Genomic DNA, 13,331 nt, shown 5'->3' with positions numbered 1-13,331 from the left:
TATTGGCTCCACAGAAATTTCCCAGTGGGCCATGGATGGTAGAGAGCGGTGTGGCTGCTCCATTCTCTGCTTTTGAGTTGAGGGAAGATTTTTATCCCCTAAGACTCCATGTAATTTCCTTGGGCACAGCCCATTTACTCAGCCTGTGCTTGGGAGCAGACTGTAGCTCTTGAGCAGTGGCAATGATCACAAGACACAGGAAGTGGTAGGACAAATATAAAATACTTTATGGGTAATCGGAAGTCCAGCCTATAATAATACAATAAATTACATAATGACAGTCCTGTAACATTCTGAAGTTATTCAGACAGAACTCCCAGAGGATCAGGCCAGAGAACAGTACAATTTTTTCTTTGATTTTTTAAGATCTATTAATAGCTTAATACTGCATATAAAACAGTTGTAACACGCAAGAAGGAAATCAATGGAATTAATCAGCAATTAAACCAGCTATTGCTTTTCATGACACTGAGAACTCTCTTGACGTTAGGATCAAACTGGAACTGTCTTGTTCCTATGAAGAAATAGATGTATCCTAGAAATAAAAATAAATTGAATGGTTATATTTCATAGGTGAAATGTTTTCCAACAAATATTTCTATAAAGCAAAATATAAAATTGACAGTACCTACATATTCATTTGTGTTAATTTCTGATCTTAGTACAGTAGTGAAAATATGAATAATGATTGTCTCTTTAATGATTTCTTCAACCTAGAGAAGCACAAATATTCTAGCATAATAAACTGTTTTTAAAGATTTGTTTTACTTACTACCATGCTGGAAAGCAGCATCAATATTTTTGCTAATTCCTCGGAACTCATTGATTATCTTCTTTGGATAACCCTGATCCATGGACTGCCTGTTTTCATCATATCTGCATAGAAGAAATATATTTATAATGTATGGTAAATAAATGACATTTTAAAAGTTGAAAACAAACCCTGATACATAAATGAGACTATTCTTGGTAGAAAATCCACTAAGAATGAGCTAAACTAACTGAACCCTTAAAATCCTTGCTATTCTGTTTTCAGGTTTGCGTACAAAACTTCCATTGAGCTTTCACCTCAGGAGTGCATGTGTGCACATGTGTAGGAGTTTTGGCTGAATGGGCAGGGACAGGCAGGAACTGCGTGTCTGGTAAAGATAAGCGAGAGACTGAGCTGGTGAGTTTACTTGACAATTTTGCAAGGCTGCCCCAAATGAATAAAACTCTTCTTGCCTATATACAGCTTTGGCCACCCCATCCTAGCCAATCAGTGCTTCTTGGGAAAGTGAAGCACCAACACTGGGAAGCAGAAGGCCTGTATGTGTAACTCTGAAATCATATTTGTCTTAGTGTCAACTGCCTAGCAGATATATTATTTATTAAGTAAAAGTCATGTGTATCTTTGAGGGGTTTACTGTTATATTATGCAGGGGTGGCACCAGCTCCCAGTGGAGGAGCTGAGGTGGGCCAGACAGAAAATTGCCACAAGGCCCTGCCCCCTCCGTGGCACTTCCCCGGGGCCAGGTCAGAGGCTGGAAGCCAGAGCCGGGCAGTTCAGGGTGCTGGCTGCTCGCAGCTGGTAAGAGCTGCCCAGGCAGGGGGAACCAGCTCGGGGGCCGGCAGAGCCCTCGGGGAGCAGCAACTGTGGGGGGCCGGGAACAGAAGCCCAGGCCAGAGCGGTTCAGTCTGGGCTATTGTGGGTAGCCCTGGATCCTGCACCTGCCCTGTGCAGCGTGCCCCAGCAGGCAGGGACACAGGCTGGGGACTGCTCTCAGACACCCCAGTACCCCTCCAAGGCTTACTTCGCTGCTGCTGCCGGAGCTGGGCACCCAGCCAGCAACTGCCACTCTCTGCACTGTGCCTTCAGAGCTGGATGGCTGGAGAGCAGCAGCAGCTACGGGGTGGCTGCCGGAGGGCAAAGGCAAATTTTGGAGTGGCTATAGCCCCTGCAACCCATCTCCCCCCAGTGCCCCTGATATTGTGATTCCAAGAGCTCCATTCCACTGAATTCTAAACTATTTTCAGATGAGAAGCTGAAGAGCCATTGCAATGTGATGCAGGTATTAGTTCAGTGGAGTAGTTTATTGCAAAAGATTGCTGAGCTACTATGAAATATAAACAAACCGTAACCACAAACTACTGCATAAACACACAGCATAAACCCATTTGACTGTTCACACTGAAGGAACAAAAATCCAGTATATTAATACTACTTTTAGCTTGAAGTTTGAGAGAAGTGGGAAGTGGCGCGGGCCGAGGGATGTTCTGGCCGCCGCTTCCTGCAGCCCCCATTGGCCTGGAGTGGCGAACTGCGGCCAGTGGGAGCCGCGATCAGCCGAACCTGCGGATGCGGCAGGTAAACAAGCCGGCCCAAAGCGCCAGGGTGCTTACCCTGGCGGACCGCATACCAAAGGTTGCCGATCCCTGCTCTAGAATGTAATTACATCCCTGCCACAGATTTCTACAGGATGGTTCGAAAAAACCTATAGAAAGGTTAGAATTTTCTATCAGACTCCTTAGGTTTTAAAACTAACTTCCATCGAACCCTATTCAGTTTTGTGGAATCCAAATGGTTTAATCTCTATTACATTTTATTTTATGTTTCCATATTAATCCTCCAAGCCTAAAGAGAGAATATACCTTAAGTCTGTTGAACATGAAATCTTACCTCCAGTACTTGCCACCTACAAAGAAGTATGTTTTCCCTGACTTCTCATCATTGAAAGCTGCATTAATTCTCTTAACATTTTTTGGGAAGCCCAAGTCATAGATGCTTTTTGGGTGGTTATACACTAAGTCATACCCACTGAGGACCCAATATTTGTTCTCTGCAAAGAAAAAATAGAATTAAATGTTTCACCAGCAGCTTCTGCTCATACTAAACAACATCAGATCATTGCTTCTTGCTTAGTACTTTCATTACAATGATGATAACAAAGCAACTTAATTTTCAAGAGACATGCATAGCTGAGTAGTGATTCTGAGATTTCATTCTCCCCTTTACTTTCAGTAAATTAAGGAATGGCGCTGATCTTTGTATTTTAAACATAGCATAAATCCTAGGGGAGATGTCCTTCAGGTTCAGGAATTAGACCTTGGAGCAATGAGTCCAAGAAGAACCCTTCCCATACACTTATACACGTTATACATTTTGGGAGAAGACTCTTAGATTTCTACAAATTGTTAAGTAATCCACCAAGAGCAGTTTATTGGGATGCAGAAGATTAACAATACTTGGAATGTGTTCAGATACTTTGATGATGGAGGCATATACATGTCTAAATAGATATATATATACAGAAACTTAACTATTAATAAGTGCATATGTCTTATCTAAATGATCAGGTGATCTTATGTATAAAACCCTGTTCTTTTCTCTCTCTCCCTCTCCCTCTTAAGTGTATCGTTACAAGAGCTGGTTGAACTATTTCAAAGGGACAGCTATTCTTATCAACAAATGGCCTTTTTACTAAAACAAAACTTTTCACAAACAAGTGTCAGCATTATCAACATTTTGGGTCGGGAATGGGGATTGTGGAAAATTTTGTATCCCTTCTAATATTCTTGTCAAAATTTGTAATAAAAATATTATTGAAATGCTTCTTAAAATGTTTGCTTAACGAAAGTGGTCTCTTTTGAACACTTCCAAAGAAAAACAGGTTTGAAAATTTTCACATAAATAGATTTTCATTTTTTGACTACCTCTAGTAGTTACCCTCACCTGTATGTCCTGTCTTTGCCTAGATTCTAAGAGCTCTGGAGGTCTTTTGTTCCCTGTGTTCTGTAAGGTGCCTAGCAGACCTTTGGATGTGGCATCAATAATTAACCAATACCCTGCTGAATGCTTTTCAAAACAGCTGCTAGTTCTTTGACTTACTACTGAGAATTAGTGTATTAATTCAAGGCTGCTAGTGATCTAGTCCACAGCACATTTTGAATTTAGCCAAAGTGCTTCTTAATCGACACATGTTATTTCCTATGATAAAACTAGATTTGAAGGAAAAGTGAAGCCATTTTCATATCTTGCTTTTCAGAACATTTACATTAAATAGATAAGGAACCTTTAATTTCACTATTCACACATTTTCGGGGGCTTTTGTAATTTGAACATTTGAGTCGTTTCGTGCAGTGTCATCTAAGGAGAATTGCACAGTCTGTGGAGCAAAGTATTCCCAGTAAATTCATATATCAGAAGAACTAACAAATGTCAGATTCCGTTACCTTTAAAAAGAAAAACTTGATCCCTTTCAACATTTTCATAAGCAGCTTGAATTCCAGATGGCAGATTTGGCCAGAATAAAGAAATGAAATTGAGTTCGACCTCTGTCATCTGAGGATGCTTGCGCCAGAAATACCTGGTTTAAATAAAATTTGCATATTATAAACTGTTCGTGCACCTGCCATAAAGGTAATACAAAAGTGAAGTGTGTCTGATTCTGTCTCTCTTTAGTGTTTGATCCACAATGAGGAAAAGAGTCTGCTATGACTGCTATCTACTAGAACTAATCCTTTAGTAGTTTTGGTGCCGGAGGTCACAGGTTCTATCCCTGCCAGTGACCTACAATGTGGTGGGGTCATGACAAAGTAGTGGCACAGTATGTCACATAAACATACCATTGCAAAACAGTTTGCAGCTGCCCTCTTTTCAATTGAATTTAGACTGGTAACAAACCTATCATTCCACTGATTACAGCGGCAGAGTAGTTGGAATAGAATCTAGGGGGGAGTCCTGAATCACCTTCACCAGCCTTAGCCAGTAGACCACTAACATTTAAGTTCCTCTCCTCTGATCAGAGCTGTGCATAGCAGAATCTGGGTTATAGTTCCCATTGAAAACAATTAGAATTCCTTAGAAACTACAGTACAATGGTTGGTGCCCTTTAGCCATCTCACCATTTGATGCAGCCACTTTGGAAACAGCTAAAGCATTTTGTCATGCCTGAGAGAAATGTTAGGTAAAGCTAGGCACCCATCATCAGAGAATTTGGGCCACCTTTTTTTACGTGATTTTTATTGTTAGCGCTACATTTCTACGTGACTGTTTCCCCCCATGTCTTATGGAAATTAAATGATCTGAAATATTGTTTCCTTTTAAGTACTGCAGTTCAAAGAAGTAACTCAAAAGTTCTTTCTTGTTACCTGCCCTTAAAGAACAGCAGTTCTCCACGCATGCTAGCGACAGCATCAAAAGTCAATTTGGGGTCACAAGTTACTGGTGTTGTGGGTCCAGTTGGTTGAACGGGGTTATCTGAATGTCCTACATGAAGATTAAAGAAAAATTGGCATTATATAATATGGAGAAATACAGCTGAAAACCAACGTTATGAAGGACTTGGTGGGCGCACAAAATCTTCTCATGAAAAATTGGGGGGAGGTGGTCATTAATCAGGGTTCTGCCAGGTAACTTCAGATCTGTAGAGCTCCTAAACTCAGCACAGGTGAGGCTTAGCTCCTACAAAACTACTGAAGTGTGCAAGAATGGGCATGCAGAGGAGCTGAACTTCAGTGAAACCATCTTCATGGCCATTGCCCACCTCTAGTTAACAGGAGCTCAGCAAAACTGGAATTGCTCTGTGCAGCAACACTAGAATGTTTCTAGAATTAGTAGAATGTTTCTTAAAATATACATTTTTTATTGATTAAGCAGCATTCTGCATAAAAGTGAAATTAACCCAGCATATGACTAAATGTTTATTTTTCTTACCATAGACCCTTTGAATGCCGTTAATGTCATCCTGAGGAAGGCGAAATTCGCTAGGCTCAGTGTAGGAATAGGTGGGGTACATCAGGGCACCAGGATCAGTAGAATGAGACAGACCCAGTGAATGGCCAAGTTCATGGGCAGCGACAAAGAACAAGTTGTATCCTGCGGAATTAAAAAAAAAAGTACATTTAAAATAGGTGAACTGTGTTTGACTCTATAGTACAGCTGTCTAAATAGGAAATACCTATACATGCCAGCCCAAAGCATACTAGAGACACTTGAGATTCTTTCAGTAATTCTGCAAACATTATAATATAAAGAAATGTAGAAGGAGAAGATTTTTTATATGGACATATAAACCAATCAGGCCCCAGTTACTGCTTCCCTTGCCCTTACTGTAACCCCCCAACCCTTCAAAAATGCCCCAATTTTCCTTCTTAGACTGGTGTAAATCAGGAATAATTCCATTGAAATAAATGGAGGATCACTGACTTTAATAAAATGATTCCTTATTTACATGAAAATATATGAGAAGAGAATTGCAGTGGTGCCCAAAGACCCCAGTCAGTATCAAACCCCATTGTGCTAGCCCTGGGCATAGAAAGGCACTGTCCCTGTCTTGAAGAGTTTGTGATATTTTCAGCATGGACTGATGTTTCCTTGCTGCCAAAGAAAACTAACTTTTCTAAGCACCACAATTTCTTTAGTGTAACCCATCATAAAACGTGCCAGACTGAAACAACCTAATCTGAACCTCACCAAAACATGTCATATTACAGAGCCGTTTCCCTCAAATAAGTTTGTTGTATAAGCGAGGGAGGAAAAACCAGTCAGAGAGCCAGATTCTGCTACCCTCATTCACACTAATACCTGGCATCAAAGGAACAGCTCATGGAGTAAGGGTCAGGTCCATGTAAGGACTTAGGTGCCTAATTCCCACTTTAGGCATCTAAATCCAAAATTTAGGTGTCACTAAGATCCTCAAAATCCCTGTTCAGCTGCCACTTAACTCTGTAGGCACCTAAGTTCCCCCAGCACCGAAATTTTCACTGTAAAAGTCCCCTAGACATCCCATGTTTCTACATCTGGGCAGGCACATTGCTGCCTCAGGCAGGTACCCAAACACCTCTGGGGGCTAATTCAGTAGGTGTGCTCAGAACATGCCTAATGCCACACAAAATGGCCAGCGAACGAGGAGGAATCTTCCCAGAGAAGTTTTAGCCCTGTGATTAGGGCATTCATACAGGAGGAGAAAGATTCTGATTCAATTCCCTCCTCTGCCTGATGAGAAGGGATTTGAACATGGGCTTCCCACCTCTGAACCACTGGACTGTAGAGTCACGCTCCTCTCACCCTATTAATATATAATTATTTATACACAGTGGATCAACTTCAATAGGGGAGACTGAAAGAGAGTTGCATCAGAATATCCTATAGCCCAGTCTTTTGTGGCTCCGGGCCTAAGTTACAACTTCACATGAGCAAAGATTGCACAATCTGATCCTGTATAAACAGGGGTAGTGATGAATCTCCTACCATTTGAGCCTTTTGTCCAATATTCCGCCTCATCAAAGTGAACATCTCCACCAATACCATTGCCAGGCTGAAAGGCATGAGCCAGGAATCCATCAGGTCCATCAAAGGGAGAATTGTCACGATGATCTAAAAAAAGGAGAAAGGATAATTAACTTAATTCTTATTGCCAAGCACTTCTACAACTGATGAAGGCCAATGTTTGTATTAGTATAATGTTCTTACCTCCAGTTTCAAAAGACATCATTATATCTGCATTGCCATCATAGATCCTTTTGAATGTTAGTGGTGACACATCGCTCCAAACTTTAAACGCCTTTTGGATTGCTTTGTCCACATCTGCTGAATTCATATCTGGTGTGTAGTTCACAATCCTTTAAAATAACCCAAAAAATAAAATACACTTTTTGGTATCTACACTTGTAGTTTATGTTGAATATATTGTTTTATGCCAAAATATTTCAAATTTGGTGCCTAGCATTTACAACTCCCACAGACTTTAACAGTGGTTTCATCCTCCCTTTAAAAGTAGAACACTTATCTAGGTGTCTAAATATGGAATTAAGTGCCTAACTTTGGAACCTTTGGCAAATCATATGAAAATTTTGGCCTTAACTCTTTTGCTCAATAAATTCTTTAGACAAATGTTACCTGTATGTCAGATTCTTTCTTTCCCATTTTGGATTTCCATCAGTGAGGACATACTGACCAATATCAGGTACACCACACCTGGGCTTCTTCATCACCTCCAAAGTGTCAACATCTGGTTTCCCAGTCACTTTCAGCCCAAAAAATACCTGCATTTCCTTGAGTTTTTCAGTTAGAGAGTTAACGTTTTTATTCTTAAAGTGAGACTGCTTGTCTGTCTCAAGCTTGTAGAAATTTCGTAGATAAGTCTGACAAAAACAAGAACAGTGCTTTGGGTCATTTGTATTCATTAAGTCGTGCAGAACAGTTTAAACATTTACAAAATTACACCCATGTGCCTGGGGTCCGTGTTTTCGAGGAGTCAAGACAGGTCACTTTCTGCAGGGATTTATTTAAACAGTAAGAGATAATACAGTACAGTTTTCTTACTGACCTCTAGATTTCCTGTTTTACAATGAAAGCTTTTGCAACATGTATCTTTAAAAATCTAAAATTTACTCTTCAGTTATTTACTCTAAATTTGTATATTGCAACCTCTTCCCACAGCCCTTTCTCTCATGAGTAATCCAGTTGACTTCTCTGGGGCTGCTCAAATCAGTAAAGGCTAATAGGATCTGTCCCTCAGGCACTACTCAGTTACGATTTCCAATGAAACCAATGGAGGATGCTGGATGCTCAGCACTTTTGAAGCCATCTAATTATCAACCAAATATGGATTTAGGAGCCTAACATTAGTTACCCATTTAAAAAAAATAAAAAGTCTTATAACATCTTAACAAGGGTTATATAATTTAGTTAGTTTTTGTTCTGCTGCTCCATTAAGGCTCTGATTCAGCAAGATACTTAAACATGTGCCTAATTTTAAGTACTCCCATTGAAGACAATGAGACTATTTATGAGCTTAAAATTAGGCACAGAGTTAAGTACCTTGCTGAATTGGGGCCTACGTTTTTATAGAACAACACAATCTGGTTGCTAGATAACAGAATTAATGCCATGTTTCGGTAGTATTTTATTACTTTATTATATCACTTCTGACAGTCATAATCATAATTCAGACAAAACTAAGCTGGTGCCAAGGGGAAATATTTCCCTTAAAACTTCTGCAACTTGATACCTCTTGAACATCAGGACTGTTTCTAAAAAATAAGAAATACAACTGCAGTTTGACAATTATAAGGTAAAATTTTGTAAAATTGATAAGAAGGTTCCTTCCTGCCATTTAATTTAGAGTGTTTGAAATTCATAGCAAATATTTACCTCCACAAGCTGGATGTTTTTGTCTTCATCTTCTGTTTCTGGAGCCACAGGTAAAGCAGAGGAGGATGCTACATACAATAACAGCAGAAGCAGAAGGCTCTTCATTCTTATCGTCACTTCTGTGCCTTGTAACACTAACACTGCTTACTCTATAGCTGCTACATACATGTCTCTCAGATAGCCCTGTTTATATAGCAACTGTGGACATCATCTCTAAGATGACTCATCGTGTATAACTTCCTCTGATTAGTAAGCAAAACGATACATAACAATAGTTGCATCATCAAGGGGTGACACAACTAACAGAACTCCCTCCCCCCATTTTCACAATCATATAATATGATTAATAAGAAAGGAAGAGGTTTTCAAATGAAAGAGGTTTGGTGATTCCAAATTCCTTTCCTTCCTCTATTAGATTTTGTCCCATCCAAGTGGTCCCATTTTTTCAGAAAATTCAGAAAAACATGATGGTAGCCATAGTTATGAAAATAAACACAGCAACTTTCATCTAGAATGGGGTGGGCAAACTTTTTGGCCCAAGGGCCACATCTGGGTATGGAAATTGTATGGAGGGCCATGAATGCTCACAAAATTGGGGATTGGGATGCGGGAGGGGGTGAGAACTCCGGCTGGGGGTGCGGGCTCTGGGTTGGGGCCGGAAATGAGGAGTTCAGGGTGCGGGAGGAGGAGGGGGCTCTGGGCTTGGACTTGGGCTCTTGGGTTGGGGTGTGGAGAGGAGGTGAGGGATCGGGTTGGGGGTGCAGGCTGTGCGGTGGGAATGGGGATGAGGAGTTGGGGGTGTAGGAGGGTGCTCCGGGCTGGGACCAAGGGGTTAGGAAGGCGGGAGGGGGATCAGGGCTGGGGCAGGGGTGTAGGCTCCAGGGGGCGCTTACCTCAAGTAGCTCCCAGAAGCAGCGCCATGTCCCCCCTCTGGCTCTTATGCAGAGGCGCGGCCAGGCAGCTTTGCACGCTGGCTAGTCCACAGGCACCACCCCTGCAGCTCCCATTGGCTGTGGTTCCCAGCTAATGGGAGCTGTGGGGTAGCGCTTGGGGTGGGGGCAGCATGCGGAGCCCCCTGGCTGTCCCTACATGTAGGAGCCAGAGGGGGGACATGCCACTGCTTCTGAGAGCCATGCGGAGCCATGGCACACACGGAGTGGGCAAGCCCCCAACCCCGCTCGCCAGCGGGAGCTCGAGGGCTGGATTAAAATGTCTGAAGGGCCGTAGTTTTCCCACCCCTGATCCAGAAGATCACCTAAGTACAGGCTTAACCTTAAATTCAGAAGTAACCCAATTGACCTCAATAAGACAATACAGTACCTGCAACTATATTATACTCCCCAAAGTCTTTCGTTCTTTGGGACAGGGACAATCAAAATTTACCCAGCCAGGGCTTGATTCTGATCTCACTGCAGTGTAATATCCCAATCCTGCATTTAGAGCAGACCGATGTGCTTGTGTGGAGTCCTAGTGCACTCAGTTCCTGCTCCAGTAAAGCACTTAAGCAGACGCTAAACCTTAAGTAGTCGAATGGTCTCATTGACTTCAAGAGGAGTGCTTCAAGTTACTCAAGTGTGTACATATTTGCAGGATCGAATCCTAAATTAGGATTAACTCTACTGATGAAACCATTGTAACACATTGTAAGTGAAAGCAGAATAAAGCATCCCCATCCCTTGGCCTTTGTCAGAACTAATCTTTTTTTAAATCAAAAGTGACAGCTATCTAATCAAACTAAATCTCTCTGTATCTTTTTTCATTCTAACCACTGCAGACTAATACATCTTCTGTGAGGTAAACTGTGAGAAACTGGCACAGGAAGTTTCAGAAAAAGGGAAGGAATAAATTAATGCCAACATTTACAATTATTAGCAAAATGACGCATCATGACGGATCTCCTTTACAGCCATACATATCTTCAGTCTCAAGATTCATCATCCAAAGAAACACAATTTTTGATTATTCTTGTTTCATCATCATTTTCAGGAATCAACAAACAGTGGCATGTATATTGGACACAACTCCAATGACATTGCATTACGTTATGTGTTCAAAGTTGTCATGCTCTTATTCATCGACTTGGGGCTGAAAAGCCGTCTTTGTTTATCTAGTCTAGTCCTGTTTGTGAAAGAGACACTTTTCCATAAACACTTCTCCTTCTTGTGTTTTATACAGGCTATGGTGTTTTTAGTTTTGCTCAGCTATCCCATGGATAACTCACTGGTTTGCCTTCTTCCTTTCTTTTATCATTTTGCTTTTATTTGGTTTTTGAAGGAAAATTAAACACATTTAAAAACACACATACATGCAGCACAAAGGATAGACAAAGATTAATGAAAAATAATGCCAGTTATTAACTTACAGGGTATTAGCAAATCACAATGATGCATTCTAGATTGCTTGGAAAGACCCACACACATGACAGTTTTGGCACAAGATGCCTGGGTAAACATCAAAATATTATGACCAAAAGGATAATGACCAATGCAAAGGGAGAGAAGGAGACATGTATATTTTCCACAAGGTGTGATTGTTTTCATGCAATTTTCACAGCTCACTTAAATGTTTCCAGTAGCGCTATAGATTCTGAATATGTCACCCTTACTCACTTACAATGAGCAGCATTTGACCATACAGGTAGTCTCACTGGGTCATTACTAGTGTAGTAAGGTACTGCTGAGGATGATTAAGAGTAGCAGAGTTGGACCCATAATGAATAGCTCATGTAACCAGAATAACTAGAGGGGATTTACATTTTTCATTTCCTACGGATTCTCTAATATTACAATCAAGAACTTTCCACCAGTAACTCTTATTCCGTATGCCACATTTATATCCTATTATATCTGCATACCTTTTCATATGAATGACTTTCACAGACTCTGTTTGTCTGCCATATGCAGGACATTACACCATGCCACAAAATGCTACATATGCATATCCAAGGGTGTAGAAAATGTTATATAATAACAATGCAGTATTTGAGAAACAGGGTGTGATCATGAAAGACTGTGTTTTGATGCATACAAACACTTGACAGATATGTGCTTGCTAATTATGGAACTTGTCTTCCAACTTGCTCTTGTTGAAGTCCCATTCTCAACTGGGCAGAAAGTAGGGCTGGCCCGAAAACAGGAATTCTATTTTGTGAAATGTTTTGAAGTTTTGAAATAGGTGGAATAAAACAGACCTTTCAAAATTAAAAACACAACAAAAGAAAAGCAAGAGAGAGATCTACCCAAGAACAGCCAATGGACTAATATTTAGGGCACTCCCTGGAGATGTGGGAGACACAGATTCAAGTCTGTGCACTACCCAGTTCAGAGTAGGGTCTTGAACCCACATCAGAGGTGAATGCCCCAACCTCTGGACTATTGCCTCTTCTGGAGTGGGGCTTTCGCTCTCTCACTGAAACGGATACATTTCCACACAAAGTTTGGCTTCAATGAATCAGCATTTTCCACTGATCAAAACATTTCGTCAAAACATTCCTGACCATCCGTAACAGAGTTTCACTTAGTCTGTCCCCAGGCAATTCAGAGTCCCCTCTTCATATTTAACGTTGATCTTACTCTAGACATACATTTATTCGTTTATAAAGTGGCACCTCTGTTATGCATATCTAGGGCACAGCTCTTTAACTGGACCCATTCTTGCTGCATTAGCTTCTTATTCCTGATACGTTAGGACCCCATCTACATTGGAGCTCAAAATTTTGTTTGAATCTGCAGGCTACTTTCCTTTGTTCCTTATTTGTAACTGATAAAATCTTTAAATGTTCTAGTGATTTTCATCCCCAAAGGGCTGAACCCAGGGCCTCTTCCACTCAGGGGATCCTCCCCTCCCTGCCCCCCCCCCCCCGACAAAACAAGTCAGGAGAAATTCCTCAAGGGGAGCCACATTGGGGTTTCCTCCTACTGCAGGTTTTCCGGCAAAATTTGCAATTCAAAGAGCTGGTTTTAACAATTTCAGCATTTGCTGTAGCAAGAGTTATATTCAGTTTTACCTTTCCACCAGTAGGTGGCAATAGCAAGTTATGTATTTGTTCTAAGAGGACAATTTGTACATTTATGTTCAAACATCTTGCGCTGCCATTTGTACCCTACCGTGGTCTGCTTTTAATCTCCTCTGAAGCAATAAAAAGTAACGTCTTCATGCAAAATAATGTTATGCTGAAATAAGCTCTTTTGCTATT

General features: G+C 41.0%; 1 protein-coding gene across 1 annotated transcript; it reads right to left on the bottom strand.

Annotated features, from left to right (window-relative positions):
• Positions 1-203: 203 nt before the first annotated feature.
• On the bottom strand, positions 204-9,294 carry LOC135879502 (interstitial collagenase-like). Its single transcript, XM_065405515.1, has 10 exons — positions 9,137-9,294; positions 7,880-8,124; positions 7,454-7,602; positions 7,232-7,357; positions 5,696-5,857; positions 5,131-5,248; positions 4,213-4,346; positions 2,660-2,819; positions 773-876; positions 204-535 (listed from the first exon to the last, which is right to left on the bottom strand). The coding sequence occupies exons 1-10, from the start codon at positions 9,239-9,241 to the stop codon at positions 435-437; spliced, it is 1,404 nt and encodes a 467-aa protein (XP_065261587.1). The 5' UTR covers positions 9,242-9,294; the 3' UTR covers positions 204-434.
• Between the last annotated feature and the right edge of the window lie 4,037 nt (positions 9,295-13,331).

This window comes from Emys orbicularis, chromosome 1, assembly GCF_028017835.1.
Source record: "Emys orbicularis isolate rEmyOrb1 chromosome 1, rEmyOrb1.hap1, whole genome shotgun sequence".
Lineage (NCBI taxonomy): Eukaryota > Metazoa > Chordata > Testudines > Emydidae > Emys > Emys orbicularis.
Note: the sequence above shows the minus strand (reverse complement) of the source record. Positions and strands in the feature narration are given on the sequence as shown.

Bases quoted from the DNA above. Each gene is read 5' to 3' on its own strand.
- LOC135879502 (XM_065405515.1), bottom strand. From the start codon at position 9,241: ATGAAGAGCCTTCTGCTTCTGCTGTTATTGTATGTAGCATCCTCCTCT. The intron at 8,125-9,136 runs GTAAATATTTGC...TGTTTTTGTCAG, and splicing joins AAAACATCCAGCTTGTGGAG to ACTTATCTACGAAATTTCTA. The intron at 7,358-7,453 runs GTAAGAACATTA...TCCTTTTTTTAG, and splicing joins GATGTCTTTTGAAACTGGAG to ATCATCGTGACAATTCTCCC.